At 34.2% G+C, this 16,034-nt stretch overlaps 1 protein-coding gene across 6 annotated transcripts in view; it reads left to right on the top strand.

Annotated features, from left to right (window-relative positions):
* ERBIN (erbb2 interacting protein) overlaps positions 1-16,034 on the top strand; it is a 171,382-nt gene that overhangs the window by 103,720 nt on the left and 51,628 nt on the right. For all 6 annotated transcript variants that reach the window (XM_056824851.1, XM_056824850.1, XM_056824848.1 and 3 more), the window contains exons 6-10: positions 4,822-4,911; positions 8,935-8,991; positions 11,495-11,558; positions 12,395-12,469; positions 15,337-15,481. In XM_056824851.1, coding sequence (XP_056680829.1) covers positions 4,822-4,911; positions 8,935-8,991; positions 11,495-11,558; positions 12,395-12,469; positions 15,337-15,481 — 431 coding nt within the window. The remainder of the gene's footprint in view (positions 1-4,821; positions 4,912-8,934; positions 8,992-11,494; positions 11,559-12,394; positions 12,470-15,336; positions 15,482-16,034) is intronic.

Raw genomic sequence — 16,034 nt, 5'->3', positions numbered from 1 at the left:
AATAATGTTAGAATTTAAAAAATGGCTACACTGTATTACTACATACTGTCTTTAGGACCTAGCATTGTTTCTCCTCATAAAGGATACTCTTCTCTTTATATGGGTCATATCTTTTCCCCTAAAACTAGAAGAAAGAATACACTGAAACCATGTACAAGAGGCAGTTTTGCCATAAAATGAAAAATGTAAATATAGGCAGACTAGTTTTATTTGGCTTCCAATTTCCAGAAGTTAGAATTGAAAATTGCTTTTCCTAAGGGAATATTTATTTACTATCATTGCCTGTTTAGAGATGATTTGAGAAGAAGGGCTGATATTTTGAGTTTTGTATATTCTTTTTTGCTGATGTATGCTTGATATTTTTATTTAAATTTTTTAAAAAATTAAACAAAAAAATGAAGCAATATTCAAATTTTTATGTTTTACCCAGGTAACTATTTGTTTCATTCTGTCAGTAGGAGGAAGAAATGAAAATGATTTGCATTTGAAGCTTTTAAGGTCTAAAAACATAAAGCTTTTTAATGACCCTAAGCTACTCTGGTACTTGAGTATCTTTTCAATCCTAGTATTTTTGTGCTGTTATTATGTAATAAATACAAGTAATAAAGCTTGTGTTTTTGAATATTTTGGTAATTGCAGATGATCCAATGGGCAGTAAATAAAGAGTAAGTAGATATAAATAGCTGGTACCATATTACCAGTTATGACTAATGTACAGGTCTTGTCACAAAATACATATATATCTGGAAAATGCCCGCAAGTTGCTAAAACAAATAATAATAGATACTTTGTCTCAAATCATTGAAGAAGAAAGGTTTGATGGACAAAAATCATACAGTAATAGAAAGCTCATAGATTGTAATCTCCACCATATTGAGAGTTACCCATTTCTTGGAGTTACATAGCACAGTCTTAGTGCCGTAAAGCCTCCAGAAGTCAGCCTTATTTCATCTTGTGTAGCACCAAAACAATAGGGAAAATCAGTTGAATTTGTATTATCAAATATATCCTTTAATGTACACTTTTATGACATCACTCAGAAGAAGTCATTCAGCCTTCGATTGTAAATGTCCTAAGGCTTACATTCAACTTCTTGATAGTCCTAAGAGTTAGAAAGCTTTCTGGGGCTAAGCAGACCGTGGCTCATTGACTGCACTTCTCCCTGTCAACCTTTCATGTTCTTAGGCCATGAATATTCATATTTCAAATGATATTATTTTAAATAAGAACTATGATACACCTTTGGCCTTAATCCTTAAGGCCTTCCATCTTTGAATCATTATTATGTATTGATTCTAAGGCAGAAGAGCAATAAGGGCCAGACAGTGGGAGTCAAGCTAGGAAGTGTGTGAGGCTAGACTTGGCCCCAGGACCTCCCATTTTTTGCTTGATTCTCAATCCGCTGAGCCAACTATCTGCCCTCAGTCTTTTACTTTTATTATTTTTTTTTCGCTTTTAACAAGATTTTAAATATCTATACTGATAAAATTACTTAATATTTGGTTTGTATTTTTCAAAATTCATCTGCAGCACTTTTAACAGACCTTTAAAAAATTTTTAGCTTCATGTCATTTGTTGCTATGTCTTCATTGTAAACTTATCAGCTCCAAACATTAGTGTTTTTATTTGTTGGACTATACTTTTGATTTCATTACTATGAAGGACCTGCTGTAGAGAAAACTTCCATCTGCCTATGTACTTCAGTATCTATTTTGGCCATGTGCTCTCTTAGAGAATTGTCTTGGGGCACACTGAAAAGGTTAAATTACTTATCCAGAGTCACATCTTGCATATAAAAGAGCTATCTATTTTTATATTTATATCCCCAGTGCTTAGCACAATGCTTTGCACATAGTATTTAATGAATGCTTTTTATTTCATTAGTTTTCATTACTTTCTGCCTCTAGCCTCTATATCATCCTGACTCTCTGGTTTTTACATAGCACCAAAAATAATTACTGGCAACCAACAAAATTTGTACTCTTTAAGTACAGTTTGATTTGAAACACTATAGTAAAAGAAATTTTGCAGTATGAGTTATCATTTTAGTTTTTTTACTAGTACCAGTTTTACATTAAAACTATTTGCTAAACCTGTTTTTGGTTTTTTTAATCTCCTACGTACTTAGATTTTAAAATCATTGTATATTTGGTGATATATTATTTCTGTATTTGAGTATGTTTGTTTCTTAGTAATCTTTCTTTATATTTGTCAAGACAGATGATACCCTTAGTGATCCAAACCTGTGGTATCATCAATATGAGGAATTCAGAGTAAATTTCCTCTACAGATACACCTGGGCAATTTATTTATACCCTTTTTGCTTTCTGTAGTTGATTTCATCTGCAATCATTCTACCCACATACTGTCCTCTTCCATTAATTTTCAATCATCTTTCTCTTGATTCTTTCCCAACTGCTTTCAGATACTCTTAACCCCTTAAATCCTTTACTTTAGACCTTATTATCTCTCAAAGCTCTCATTATATATCTTTATTTCCTTCCCAAACTTTTTGAAATTGCCTGTACTTATTGCCTTATCTCCTCTTTGCCTCTGATTTCAGAGAATGAACTGAAATTGTTTTCTCCAAAGTTATCAATGATCTCTTAATACTAAATCTGGTGGTCTTTCCTTAGTCCTCATTCTTTTTTTTTTTTAATAAAAACTCTTACCTTCCGTCTTAGAATCAATATTGATTCTAAGGCCGAAGAGTGGTAAGTGCTAGGCAATGGGGGTTAAGAGACTTGCCCTGGGTCACACAGTTGGGAAGTGTCTGAGGCCAGATTTGAAGACCTCATTCTTGACTGTTTTGCTCATTTAATCCTTTTGATCACCTCTTTCTAGGTGCTTGTTCCTCTCTGAGTTTTTATGACACTGCTCTCTTGGTTTGCTTTTACCCTATGTGATTACTCAGTATCTTTTGCAATCTAATTTTTTTATATTATGCCCTCTAACTATAGATATTACCCAACCCATAGGCCCTTCACTCATGTCTCTACACACATTCTTTTGGTGGTCTTATGGGTTTAATGATCATCTCCACACAGACAACTAAAAGATCTATTATCCAGCCCAGTTTCTTGCCTCAACTTTAATCCTGAGTTACCAGCTATCTCTTGTATATTTCTAAGTAGATTTCCCAGAGACACTTCAAGTTCAACATATCCCAAAGAAAGCTCCTTTGCACTGAAAAGTATCTCTCTTCCAAAGTTTCTGTTTCTCTTGAGTGCACTACCATTCTTCCATTTCCAAAGTTCTCAACTTTAGCTTTCCCTTTTCTTTCCTGAATATCTAAACATTTGTCAGATTTTGTCATTTCTTTCCCTATCAATTTCTCTTTCAACCAAGCCCCTTCTTTCTACTCACACAGCCTCTACCTTAGTTCACACCCTCATCACCTCATGCCTAGATTACTGCAATGGCTTCTGTGTTGCTTTCGCTGCTTCAAGTTTCTCCTCTTCAATATTTTTCCAAGACTTCTACCAAAACAATTTTCCTCAATACCTTATCTTACTTTGCTATTCTATTTAACACTCTCCACCGGCTTTCTGTTACTTCTAAGTTAAAATAAGAACTCTTTTTGCCTTCGAATGCCATTCACAACCTGCTGCAAGCCCTTCCTCCTATTCTTCCTTCTTTTCTCCCTCCCTCTCTTCTCTTCTTCCCTCCTTACTTCCCTTCCTCCTTCCTTTTTCCCCTTCTGTCTTAGAATTGATATTGAGTAGAGCAATAAGGGTTCAGCAGTTGTGTGAAGTTACTTGCCCAGGGTCCCACCATTAAGGAGGTATTTGAGGGCCAGATTTGAATCCAGGATTTTCAGCTCTATTCACTGAGCTACCTAGATGTCCCTGCCTGTTATGTCTTTCTGATTTCATTGTATATTATTCACTTTCTTATACTCTATGATCTTACTACATTGTCCTTATCTCTGTTGCTCTCACACAGAATTTCATTTTCTAACCCCTATGTTTGGAAGGTTCTTCCTCTCTACTTCTACTTTACTTAATACCTCTTTTTCTTGAGGATACCGCTCATATAACATCTTCTGCATATGAAGCCTTTCTTAATCTCCCCAACTACTCACATTCTCCCTCCATAACCACCTTGTATTTGTTATCAATAAGTTTTGTATATGTTCCTATTCCCTTCACCAAATTAGAAGTAGGGATTCTTTCAGTCATTGCATTGATATGTTTAAGGTCTATTGTATCTCTAGCATCTGGTATATAATAGGGGTTTAATAAATACATATTGTTGGATTGATTGAGAATTTAAGGGATACTGAAAGGTGACAAGAAATTACTAGTGGACATATAGCTAGTATGTATCAGTCAGGGGATGTTGAATTCAGGGAACTGCAGGAGGACTGGATCTTTTTATCTGCCATGCCACATTACTTTTCAGCTATCAATTTTCCCTACATGGATAATTTTTTGTTTTTATCAATCTTTAAAAACATGGAATGGTTTTGTTCTGCTTTGGTAGAAGAAGTTAAGCCTGATCTTTCAAAAGTAAAGTTTAGAGATTATCTGTGGAATTTGTTTTAAATTTGCCCTGAATTATTACAGATGGGTACTTGGTATAACTTTAGTATTATTAAAATCAATAAGAAAATTTGTCATGTTAAACATCATTTAAATGTGTATATGTTTTTATTAGTAGATTACGACAAAGTCTTCAACTAGGGGATACAGATAGAAGAATTAAAAATATGCAGATCAATATCACATGTTTTTTAAAAATCCTGTTGACATTAATATAAAAAAAATCACATTAAAACCTTGCACAAGAATTAAATTGAAGATTTTGTTTTTCATGCAGACTTCCTGATGGATTTTCTCAACTGTTAAACCTAACTCAGCTGTATCTGAATGATGCTTTCCTTGAGTTCTTGCCAGCCAATTTTGGCAGGTAAGTTGCATTTTATATACATTTCAGTTTTCTAAGTACATGTAGTAATAGAAGTATCTTTGTTAATTCTTTTGATTGTCTTTTCAATTTTATTTATTAAATTAATTTTCTTTTTGACTATTTCTTCTTTAGTTTGATTACATTGTAAATTCTTTTGACAGTTTTCCTAAGTAAATTACAATAAAAAACTCCAGTGTTAATTACTTTTAATATATATTGCCAGATTATATAGTCTAAATATTAAGATTGTAGAATCTTAGAGTTGCAATGGGACTTAATAAATTATAAGATTCAACTATATCACCATTTCACAGATGGATACACTGAGAGTGGAATTTATTTAATATTTAATTTCTCCAATCCCGCATCTTAGATGGATTTGAAAAGGACTCCTATTCCAATTTCAGTACTCTTTCCATTATGCCATTTTGCATTTCTTTGAATTGCATTTTGAGTTCTTCCAAAGCCTGTATCCATTTTGCTGGGATTTTTGATTTATTATTTGATGATCCCTTTTCCTCTGTTCCGTTTGCTCTTTGTTGCCTGTATAAAAGCTGTTGATTGTAATTTCTTTTTTCTTTTTCTGTTGTTTGCTCATATTTACCTCCTCTTTATTCCTTGTATTTGTCTGTGCTCTTGTTCTCATTTTTTTGGTTTTGGGGTTTTCTTTCGGTCTCCCCTCTTGGAGCTTTGTCAGGAGATCTCTCTGTGCAGTCTGTGGGGGAGGGGTGTTGGAGTTTGAGCTTCCCAGTCCTCTGAAGGCTTTTGATTGGATTAAAGTCCAGCACTCTCTGGGGAAGGGGTATTGGAGCTTGGGCTTCCCGCCCTCTGAAGACTTTTGATGGGATTAAGTTCAGCTGGGTTGGGCTGGATGTGCTCTGAGGCCAAATCCTCCTGGAAGGCTGGAGCAGTAATGGAGGGTCACCTCCTCTGTGAACAGGCTGTCAGCTCTGCACTCACTCTCCAGATCCGTCCCCACTGCCTGTGAGCACTCTGAGCCTGGCACAGACCTGCCCACAAGGTACATCCTCCAGACCAGCGCCTTTCCCCACCCAGAGGTTCCTGCTGCCTCTGGAGGCTTAGCGATCTAGGTGGGGGGGCGGGGGTTGAGGGGTCCTGGGACCTTCCTTCTCTGCCTTCCCCTTAAACCTGAATATTCTTGAATTCTGGCTTTTGGGGGATGTACCTTTTGAATTGAGTCCAGCAGGAGGGTTCCTTGGCTCTGTCTTGTTGTTAGGTTTGATTTTCAGTTCCGTAGGAGCATTTATTGTTTGATTGGTAAGAAAGGGTATTCAGAGATCTGAACTTTTGCTGCTTCTACGTCGCCATCTTGACTCTGCCTCTGATTTTGGTAATATTCATAACTTTAAAAATATGATTAGTTTCATTTTATATCTATACCAAAGGTTGTTCTCAGACTACCCATAAAGTGTTTTTTCAAGTGGCAGATATGATATTTTTCCAATCATTTCTTTGCACACTGTTCTTTGCCTTCCCAACAGCTATCCTAACACAACCATTCTTAATGATCCTCATTGGTTGCCTTATAATTATAATCACAACTTGCCATTTTATTCTCATTTTATCCTCTTGTTCTTATTTCACTGATAGAGAAACTGAGGTTCAAGGAGGAAATGATGTTCACCTATTGAGTCAAGAATGGAGTTGGGACTAGATTCTAGGGTTAAAAGTTAAAGAATATATATAATTATATAAATTTTGATGGATTTTCTTTTTTCTTTCATTTGCCTGTTTTTGAAAACTCATAAGCTGGCTTAATTGGATGTCTTATCCAGCTTTCTGTAAACTTATTTATTCCCTCCACTTTTCTTTTGTCTTTTTTGTTTGTTTTTAGGTACTAAAATGTATAATCTTATAACATTCTTTTTTTAATCCTTACCTTCTGCCTATATAATTGATAGTAAGTATCAATTTTAAGACAGAAGAAAAGTAAAGGCTAGAAAATTGGTTCTTGGATCATATATCTAGTAAGAATCATCATTCTTTGTCACATTTTATAAAGGTATTTTAGTTAGTTAAATTATATTAAATTATTTGCTGAATAAATCATTTTATTGACTCTATAATTGTCTTTATTGTTCCATTGATTCATATAAATTAATTTTCCTAAATAAATTATGACAGTATGTCAGTTTCTGTTCTTTTTTTGCTTCCCATTTTAGTAATCAGCATTTTAAAAAAATAGTTCAGTTTGGTGTTGTCACAATTGTACACAATCCATGTTGATCTCATCTTTATTATTCTGTTTTGGTATTGATTTTGATCTTTACTAACACTAAGGTGTTAACCAACCACAAAAGGTTTAACCTTTTTTGTTTAGTTCACCTTTGTAGTTAGTTAACACCTTTTTGTAGTTAAATGAGAATATCTGCTTTAAATACTGAGTTAACACTTTGGGGATTAAAATCTAAATAGACCCAGGATTACAATTTAATCTTCACAATAAAGGAAGAGCTAAATATCTTCATTGTTAAAATCAGGAGACAGCCAAACCTGATCTTCACAGTATACAGAAAAAGCTATTTGGGAAATGTCTTCATTATTAATCAATTATTTCCAGTCAGTATATTTTAAAGTAGTATAGGTAGCTTTTGTTTTCATACTATTTTCAGTTACCTCTTCCTTTTATTGATAAATTATCTTGTAATAGCAAATAATATCTTCTTAAGACAAACCAAATCAAAAGGAAGGACTATGCCTAACAATTTATGCCATATTCTACTTATGCAGACTCTATCTGCCTCTCTGTTAAAGAATCAGTTTTCTCATTGATTGTTCCTTTATAGTTCTTTAGAATATAATTGCTTTTTTTTTTAAACCCTTACCTTCTATGTTAGCAACAATTTTTTTTTAACAACCCTTGCCTTCTATCTTATAATTGAAAGTGACCATCAGTTCCAGGGGCAAAAGAGGGTCATGGTCTAGGCAAGAGCCACTTAGCTAGGAGGTATCATCAAGGTTAGATTTGAAGCCAGATCCCCCCAACTCCAGACCTGGCACTCTTTTCTATTGTGCTACATAGCTGTCCCTAGAAGGAATTTCAAAGGATATCTCTGGTCCAGTGGTCTCATTTCCAAAAGAGGAGCCATGTCTATAATTCCCAAAGGCATGTCAGTCCATGAAACAATAACAACAAAAAATTTAAACAAAGTCAAAGGGATGGAAAAATAGAAGAAAATACAACATTTCATAGCAAAAACAACTGACACAGGAAACAGATGGAGGAGAAAAAAATTTAGAATCATTGGTCTATCTGTTTTCCATGGCCAAAAAAAGAGCCTAAATATCATATTTCAAAAAATCCTAATAAATAATTTTCCTGATCTTTTTAAACCAAAAGTGATTGTGGAAATAGAATCCAATAGTCACCTCCTTAAAGAAACTTCCTAATGAAAAGCCCCAGGAACATTATAGTTAAAATCTAGTGCATGCTGTTTAGAAAGACTTCTGTAAGCAGCCAGAGGAATGAATTTAAGTTCCAAGGAGCCACAGCAAGGATCACACAAAATTTAATAGCCACCACTTTAAAGGAACAGAGGATTTAATGGGCAAAAATAATTTAACTAGCAATGTGAGAAAAAAAAATTGGATCTTTAATGAAAGAGAGGACCTCTTTGCATTCCTGATGAAAAGACCAGAATTTCGAGAAACTTTGAAATTTAAACAAAGGAGTGAAAAGAATGAACAATGAGAAAAGGCGGTCCTCAAATAGATAGCTATTCTTATATTGCCTTGAACGTATTATTAATTATATTAATTATATTTGTTCCTCAAGCTATTAAGGTTATTAGCTTATACAACCTTTTTGTTCCCTGTTTAGCATAACTTGTAGTTAACACAAAAAATTTTTCATTTAGTAAGCATATGGCACATAATGAATTTATGATAAATGTTTGCTCTATTTATATGATAGTACAGCTTTAATTTAGTCATTATGTACGCTCATTGTTATGTAGTAACCAGATTTGGGGATTAATCTTTTTTTTTTTTTTAATTTAATAGGTTAACAAAACTTCAGATTTTGGAACTTAGAGAAAACCAGTTAAAAATGTTGCCAAAGTAAGTAAAGATATACCACTAAAATTTATGTGAGTTCTTTTTTTTAATCCTTTTTAAAATTAACATTCTTTTTCAATTGTCAAACTTTTTGTCATTCCCAACCCTGCTTCCTACCACATGGGTGAAGCAAAGTAAAACAAAACCATTGTTAAAAATAAACATTGCCAATCAAAACAATTCTTACTGTATCCCAAAATGTGTCCCATTCTGATATTGGGCTTCACCTTTTTTTCTTTGTAATCATGGTTAATCTCTGCATTGGTCAGTTCTTAATTTTTCAGAGTTGTTCTTTTTTATTTTGTATGAATTTTTTTCTCTCCTTCCCCTTACCTAATGATGTATCAGTTCATACAAGTCATTAGAGGTTTCTCTGGAACTGTTCATCCATTTCTTCCAGCTCTTTAGTATTCTATCACACAATAATTCACACTATAATTCCCTAATCAATGAGCATCCTCTTAATTTCCACTTATTTGCTATTATTAAAAAAGTAGCTAGTAACATTTTTGTACATGATTTTTTTTTTAGAATCTTTAATAGAATTTTTCCTTCTTTTTTTGATAAGCATTATACTTTTATCTCTGGATCAGAAGCTTATATAGAGATCATGTTATCTTTTAATATTATTGCTTTTTACTTCTGTATTTCCAAATTTTCTTCCACTTCAGTGTATTTGCCTCCCTAACTGTCTACAATCTGTGCTTCTACTTCTCAATTCTTATTCTTTTTAAACTTGATAGATCTTAATTTTCATTCATTCTTCAGATTTTTTTAGGGCTTATTTTGCACATGGATTTAAATCCCTTACTCTAAAGGAGTTTATACTCTGTAGTCCAGAGTTTTGTAAAGGCTACTCAATGTATAATTGTATTAGAGATCAGAATTTTGTAAGTTTCATGTTAGATGAACTTCTTATTGCTCTGATAAAAAGATTGCAAAGATCTCTTATCTTCTTTGTCACCAGACTTGTATTTTTATTTTGCTTCAATGGTCAATAAATATTTCATAGATTTATTGATATCAGTTTGCATAGTGCAACGATGACATGAGTGAAACTCTAAAGACGTTAATCATCTCTAAATTTTGCATAACACAACATTAGGAGTGCAAGCCACAATAATAAGCTGGCATAGTAATACCATGTGCCAGTACCAGTGTACTGTTCTAGAAACTGTATAGAGATGATCGTTGAACCTTGGAGAAGATTGTCAATAGTGTAAAACTACTGTAGAAGAGGTCAGATAGGATGCGGATTGAGATAAGCCTTTAGATTTTGCAATTAAGAGAGGATTGGAAACAAGACAGGAGGTTTACTTGAAGGATGAGTATGGAAATCATATTGCTTTATTTTAGAAGATAATGAGGAGAATGAATAAGAGGCAGCAACGAGAGTTTAGCTGAAGAAACAGAGTAGCTTTTGATTTGCTACTTAACTTCTCTCCCACCTCCAAAAAGCAGGATAAAAGTAAATAGTAATACTTATTTTGGCTTGTTGCATTGGTACTGTTTCTTCCTCCTTCATCCTTGCAAAGGAATACCATGAATTATGTCTCTCCTAGTTGATCAACAACTTTTGATAATTCACATTTTAAGGTACATTAAGGTTTACCAAAAAATCAACAATAATCTTGTCTTGTCTAAGGTTTTCTCCCTTTTGGATCTTATATATACACATGTGTAGACATTGTCTCTCTTTTTTTTTTAACCCTTACCTTCCATCTTAGAATCAATAATGTGTAATGGTCTCAATGCTAGGCAGTAGGGCAAGTAAGTTATTTGCCTAGGGTCAAACAGGGTCTGAGGTCAAAGTTGAACTCAGGACCTCCTGCCTCCAGGCCTGGTGCTTTTTCCACTTTGCACCTAGCTGCACCCCTTATACAGATTTTTTAAAGTGAAACTATTGGAGCTTAAGGGGGAAATAGATAGTAAAACTACACTAGTGGGGGACCTGAACCTCCCTCTATCAAATCTAAATAAATCAAACCAAAAAATAAGTAAGAATGAGATAAGAGATGTGAATGAAATCCTAGAAAAATTGGAGTTTCAGAGAAAAATAGGAACAAAAGGAATATACCTTCTCAGCAGCACATGGTATATTCACAAAGATTGATCATGTACTAGGGCATAAAAGTATTGTAAACAAAAGCAAAAACAGAAATAATGCAACTTTTTCAGATCATAATAAAAATTATAAATAGTAAGAGTACATGGAGAGGCAAATCAAAAATTAATTGGAAATTAATATGATTCTCTAAAATTGGTTGGTTAAAGAACAAATCATAGAAACAATTAATGATTTCATTGAACTTTGTAATCAAATATTAAAATTACATATCTTTAAGTCTTGGTGATCAGCCTGGGGAATTGAGAAATAAAGTGACTTGCACATTAAGTGTTATCTCTATCCATTGCAGAACACTGCTGATTTTAATAATCTATCAGAATGCTAAACATTTAAATGCAATTACTTTTATAGTAATTCTTTTTTAATCTGTTCACTCAGAACCATGAATAGACTGACTCAGCTGGAAAGATTGGATTTGGGAAGTAATGAATTCACAGAAGTGGTAAGTTAAAACTAAATTATATTTATAATTTAAAAATCAAATAATTTTAAATAAAATTTTAATCATTTAGTATCTTATTGTAATATATTATAAATTAATCATAAATATTAAAATCACCCTATGAGCAAATACTTGCTTAAATAAATATAAGTTTAAAAAATAATTACATTGTTTTCTCTGTTCTTTTTATTATGATGAAAATCTTAGCCTTAATAAGTCCTGCAAATTTGGATAAAAGTATTCATACATTTTTCAAACGACCTAAGATAGAATATTCGATAAGGAAAAATGGAAAATTTTGAAGGAACTAGGACCCCAAAATTAAAATGAGCAAATGAAGTTCCATGTAAAGAATGATCAGGAATTCAACTATCTTATTTAGAAATGAACACTATCTATATTTTATTATATTTTTATTTCATTAAATGTTTCCAAATCATACTTTAATAGTTTTCCTGCATGGGAAGATCATTGGCATGTTTGATTCCTCTGAGATAGACACTATACCCATGTTAGGAATATACATCCATCCATGTAACCATCAGGACAGTCTACAGTCTGATCCCGACCTATCTTTCTAATCTTATTTGTCATTTCTCCTCACACACCTCATACTCAAACCAAATAGATATATTTAATTGAACATGATATGCTTGTATCCCAGGCCCAAATTTTAATTTATATTATTCCTTCTTGGAATGCTGAAATATCCATCTTTTCAATAAAGGACCAGTAATACTGGCTTCCTAACCATTGTGCCACTTTGCCCCTGAAATGTTCTAAAAGTTTTCCAAATATTTCTCATGTTTATTTGAATATTTTTTTCTTTCAAACAGCCTGAAGTACTTGAACAACTTAATGGGTTAAAAGAATTTTGGATGGATGGTAATAGACTGACTTTTATTCCAGGGGTATGTATCTGAAGTTATTTTAATTTATGCTGGTTTTTAAATTTCATTTAAAAAAAAAAACCCATACCGTCTGTCTTAAAATTGATAGTAAGTAGCCATTCCAAGGTAGCACAGTGGTAAAGGCTCGACAATTGGGTTCAGTGATTTGCCCAGGGTCAGACAACTAAGAAATGTCTGAGGCCAGACTGAACCCAGGACCTCTCATCTTATTCAATTAGGTGCCCCATTACTTCTTCTTTTTATTATTTATGTTTGCTGCATACAAAAGCATTCCATGCCCATGCTATGAGATTTTTGTAACCCAGAACCGTTATTCACTACATTTTTGAACACTTATCAACTTGCATTTCTTTTGTCATTCATGATTACTTTACCTTCCTGGTTACATTCCCTGAATTTGTCTTTAAGAAATCATATGAATTTGAAACTTGCTCAATTAGAGTATGCCCACTAATTGGAGAATGTTTTAATGGGATTTGGTGGAAGACTGTTGTGTGATGATCGAGCAAGGTTTCAGATAAACCTGGGAAGACTTTTATGAACTGTTACAAAAGTGAGAAGAACCAAAAGAACATTTTACATAGTCACAGTGATACGGCAGTGATAGTCAACTGTGACAGAATTAGCTGCTGAGTTTAGGACAAGATCCAAGACAGTTTTAAAGATACCAGGATAAAAAATAATATATAAAAAAATAAAAAATAAATAAATATATAATATATTTTATAGGACAAGATCCAAGACAGTTTTAAAGATACCAGGATAAAAAATAAATATATAAAAAAATAAAAATAAAAACCCTGAAAGAGAATTGAAGACATCTGAAGACAGATTTAAGCATACTTTTTTTTTTAACCCTTCCCTACTGTCTTAGAATCAATACTACATGTTGTTTCCCACAGCAGAAGAGAGGAAAGGGCTAGGCAATTGGGGTGAGGTGACTTGCCCAGGGTCACACACTTAGGAAGTGTCTAAGGCCAGATTTGAACCTAGGACCTCCTGTCTCTAGGCCTGGCTGTCACTCAGTCCACCGAGTCACCCAGCTGCCCCCATGAAGCATACTTGTTTTGCATGACTTTACATGTAATTTATATATTACCCATCTCAATGGATGGTGGCAGAGTAATGGAGGACTTTTGGAGCTCAGAATTTTAAAAAATGAATGGTATAGGGACACTAATACACTGTGGGTAGAACTGTGAACTCTGATGGTCCCGCCCTTTCAGAGAAAAATTGGGATGTGTGCCCAAAGAACTACAAAACTGTATATTCATAGACCCAGCAATGCCACTGCTGGGTCTGTTTCCCAGGGAGATCAGTGGAAATGGAAAAGATCCTGTACAGGCTCCAAAACAAGCACCTCTCTTTGTGGTGGCCAAGATGAGCATCCGTGGGGGAATATGACGGAGGCCAAAGGAGCAAGGAGCAGATTGGTAGAGCTATTGGGGAGCGAGGTGGGTCAGAGGCCCGGGAGTCTGGGGATGCGTGATTGGATCTGAGAGAGAAGGAAGGGCAGGGCCTGCCCATGGTGGGGGCTGCGGTCTTCCTTGGCTGTGGCAGAAAGACTCGGAGAGAGCAATGATTACAGCATTCTGGGCGTGTCACTTTCCCGCAGGAAGGTGATGAGAAGGGCCAGGCTGGCTGTCACAGACAAGTCCTTTGAGGAACGGCGGTGGCTAACGTGTTCTGCATCCTTGGGGGGTGGTTCAGCACGTTCAGGCTTGCTGTCACAAGGGCTTTGCTCTCAGAGCGAGGTGGGTTTAATGACGACCTCTGGCCGAGAGCAATCTCGGTTGGGCCCTTGCCAGCCATCTCCGGCCAGCAGGACTGCTTTCCTCAGCGGCCTTGGCTTGTATCCCCACCATATCTGCCCTTGGACACTTCCTAGCTATGTGACTCTCGTCAGGTCCTTTAAAGTGAACTGTGTGGCCTTTACCATCTTCTGTCTTTGAACCAATCAATGCACAACATGTATTCTAAGATGGAACATAAGAGTTTTTTAGATCATTTCAAAGTTTAAATTAATTTTTAAAATGAATGCTATAAATAGATGAATGAACAATTGAGTTTTTTTCACATGATACAAAAAAAAAAGCGAGGTTAAGTAATCTGATATTAAAATAAGCAGCTTCTGAGTTTCTCTGTTATCCTGACTGCTTACAAGATGCCCTCAAAAAGACTCAAATCTTGTTCTAAGGACAGGACTTTTTCATTTTGCTGCCTTTCATTTGACAGGTTAATACATTCCCAGAGCCCAAAAGGCCACATACATCCCTTTTACTGTTATGTAGCAGTCTGCCTTCTTCTGGGCAGTTTCTGGGAAGAGCCCATCCTAATTTTCACCAAATATTATAAAGTATACAGTCTTGGTCCACAAGTGGGTTAAGAATAATATTTTAATTTCCAGATAAAAATTTGCTAGCCTGCTTTGGCTGAAAATTGTGAATCTTTCTATTCTTTGAAATGTTAGTAATGGTCACATTTTTCATTAGGAAGGACAAGAAGGAAGGGAAAGAGTTATGGAGGCAGATTGTGGCATGGCATTATGTGGGTATCTGGTAGGAAATTATCCATGAAATAACAAAAATACATAGAAGAGATGAAAAACAAAAGCAGATAAATAAGAGCTGTTTGTATGTGTGGTATATAATTTGTTTGATTTTGAGTCCTCTTTTTTGTCCTTTGTATATTTTTTATGTTTTTTATGGCTGTTTTAAAAATATGTCAATAGCCTTTTTCAGGGAAAAATTATTTAAATTTCTCTTGAAATTAATTCTGGTTTTTAAGATTTCATTTTGATGCCAACTTTTCTCACCACTTTATTTGTGGATCAGATTTCAAATTATTCAATTCTTTTTCATTCATAGTTGATTGGTAGTTTGAAGCAATTAACTTACTTGGATGTTTCAAAGAACAACATTGACACGGTTGAAGAAGGAATTTCAGGTTGTGAAAGCCTTCAAGACCTGCTACTGTCTAGCAATTCACTTCAACAACTGCCAGAATCTATTGGTTTGTATTGCCTACTAACTGGCATATTCATCTTTTACTAAAATAAAATCATATGTACTGTCTATATTTTAATTTCTTTTTAGGTGAATTATTTCTATTTCCATAGCAGGAAACTTGCTTTAATTTTTTTAATGAGATTTCCATTTCCATTTTTTATTTACCTCCTTTTTTGACATTACCATCACTGGTTTCCTTTTGTCCTGTCCATGGTAGTATCATTCCTGCAGGAACTGAAAAGAAAATGCATTTAGTACATGTTTCCTTACAATATTTGTGTAGTTAACATGAAAATGAGTAAAAACCAGATCACATTTCCCATTCTCAAGGGAAGGAGTTCAAGTATAGGAAAAGATCTCTATGTTAAGAGAAGAGTGTGGTATCAGTAATAGTAATTATTAGAATTTATTTAGCACTTTAGATTTTGCAAAGCACTTGACATACATTTCCTTTGATTTTTTTTTTAGTTCTTAATGCTTTGCTCATCTCTAGAGATTCGTATTTTCCTTCCCAGAATATAAATGGGGATTAGTAAACTCTGACGATGAAGTTGAAT

This window comes from Monodelphis domestica, chromosome 3 (genome assembly GCF_027887165.1).
Source record: "Monodelphis domestica isolate mMonDom1 chromosome 3, mMonDom1.pri, whole genome shotgun sequence".
Taxonomy (NCBI): Eukaryota; Metazoa; Chordata; class Mammalia; order Didelphimorphia; family Didelphidae; genus Monodelphis; species Monodelphis domestica.
This window is presented reverse-complemented; position numbering and strand designations above follow the sequence as displayed.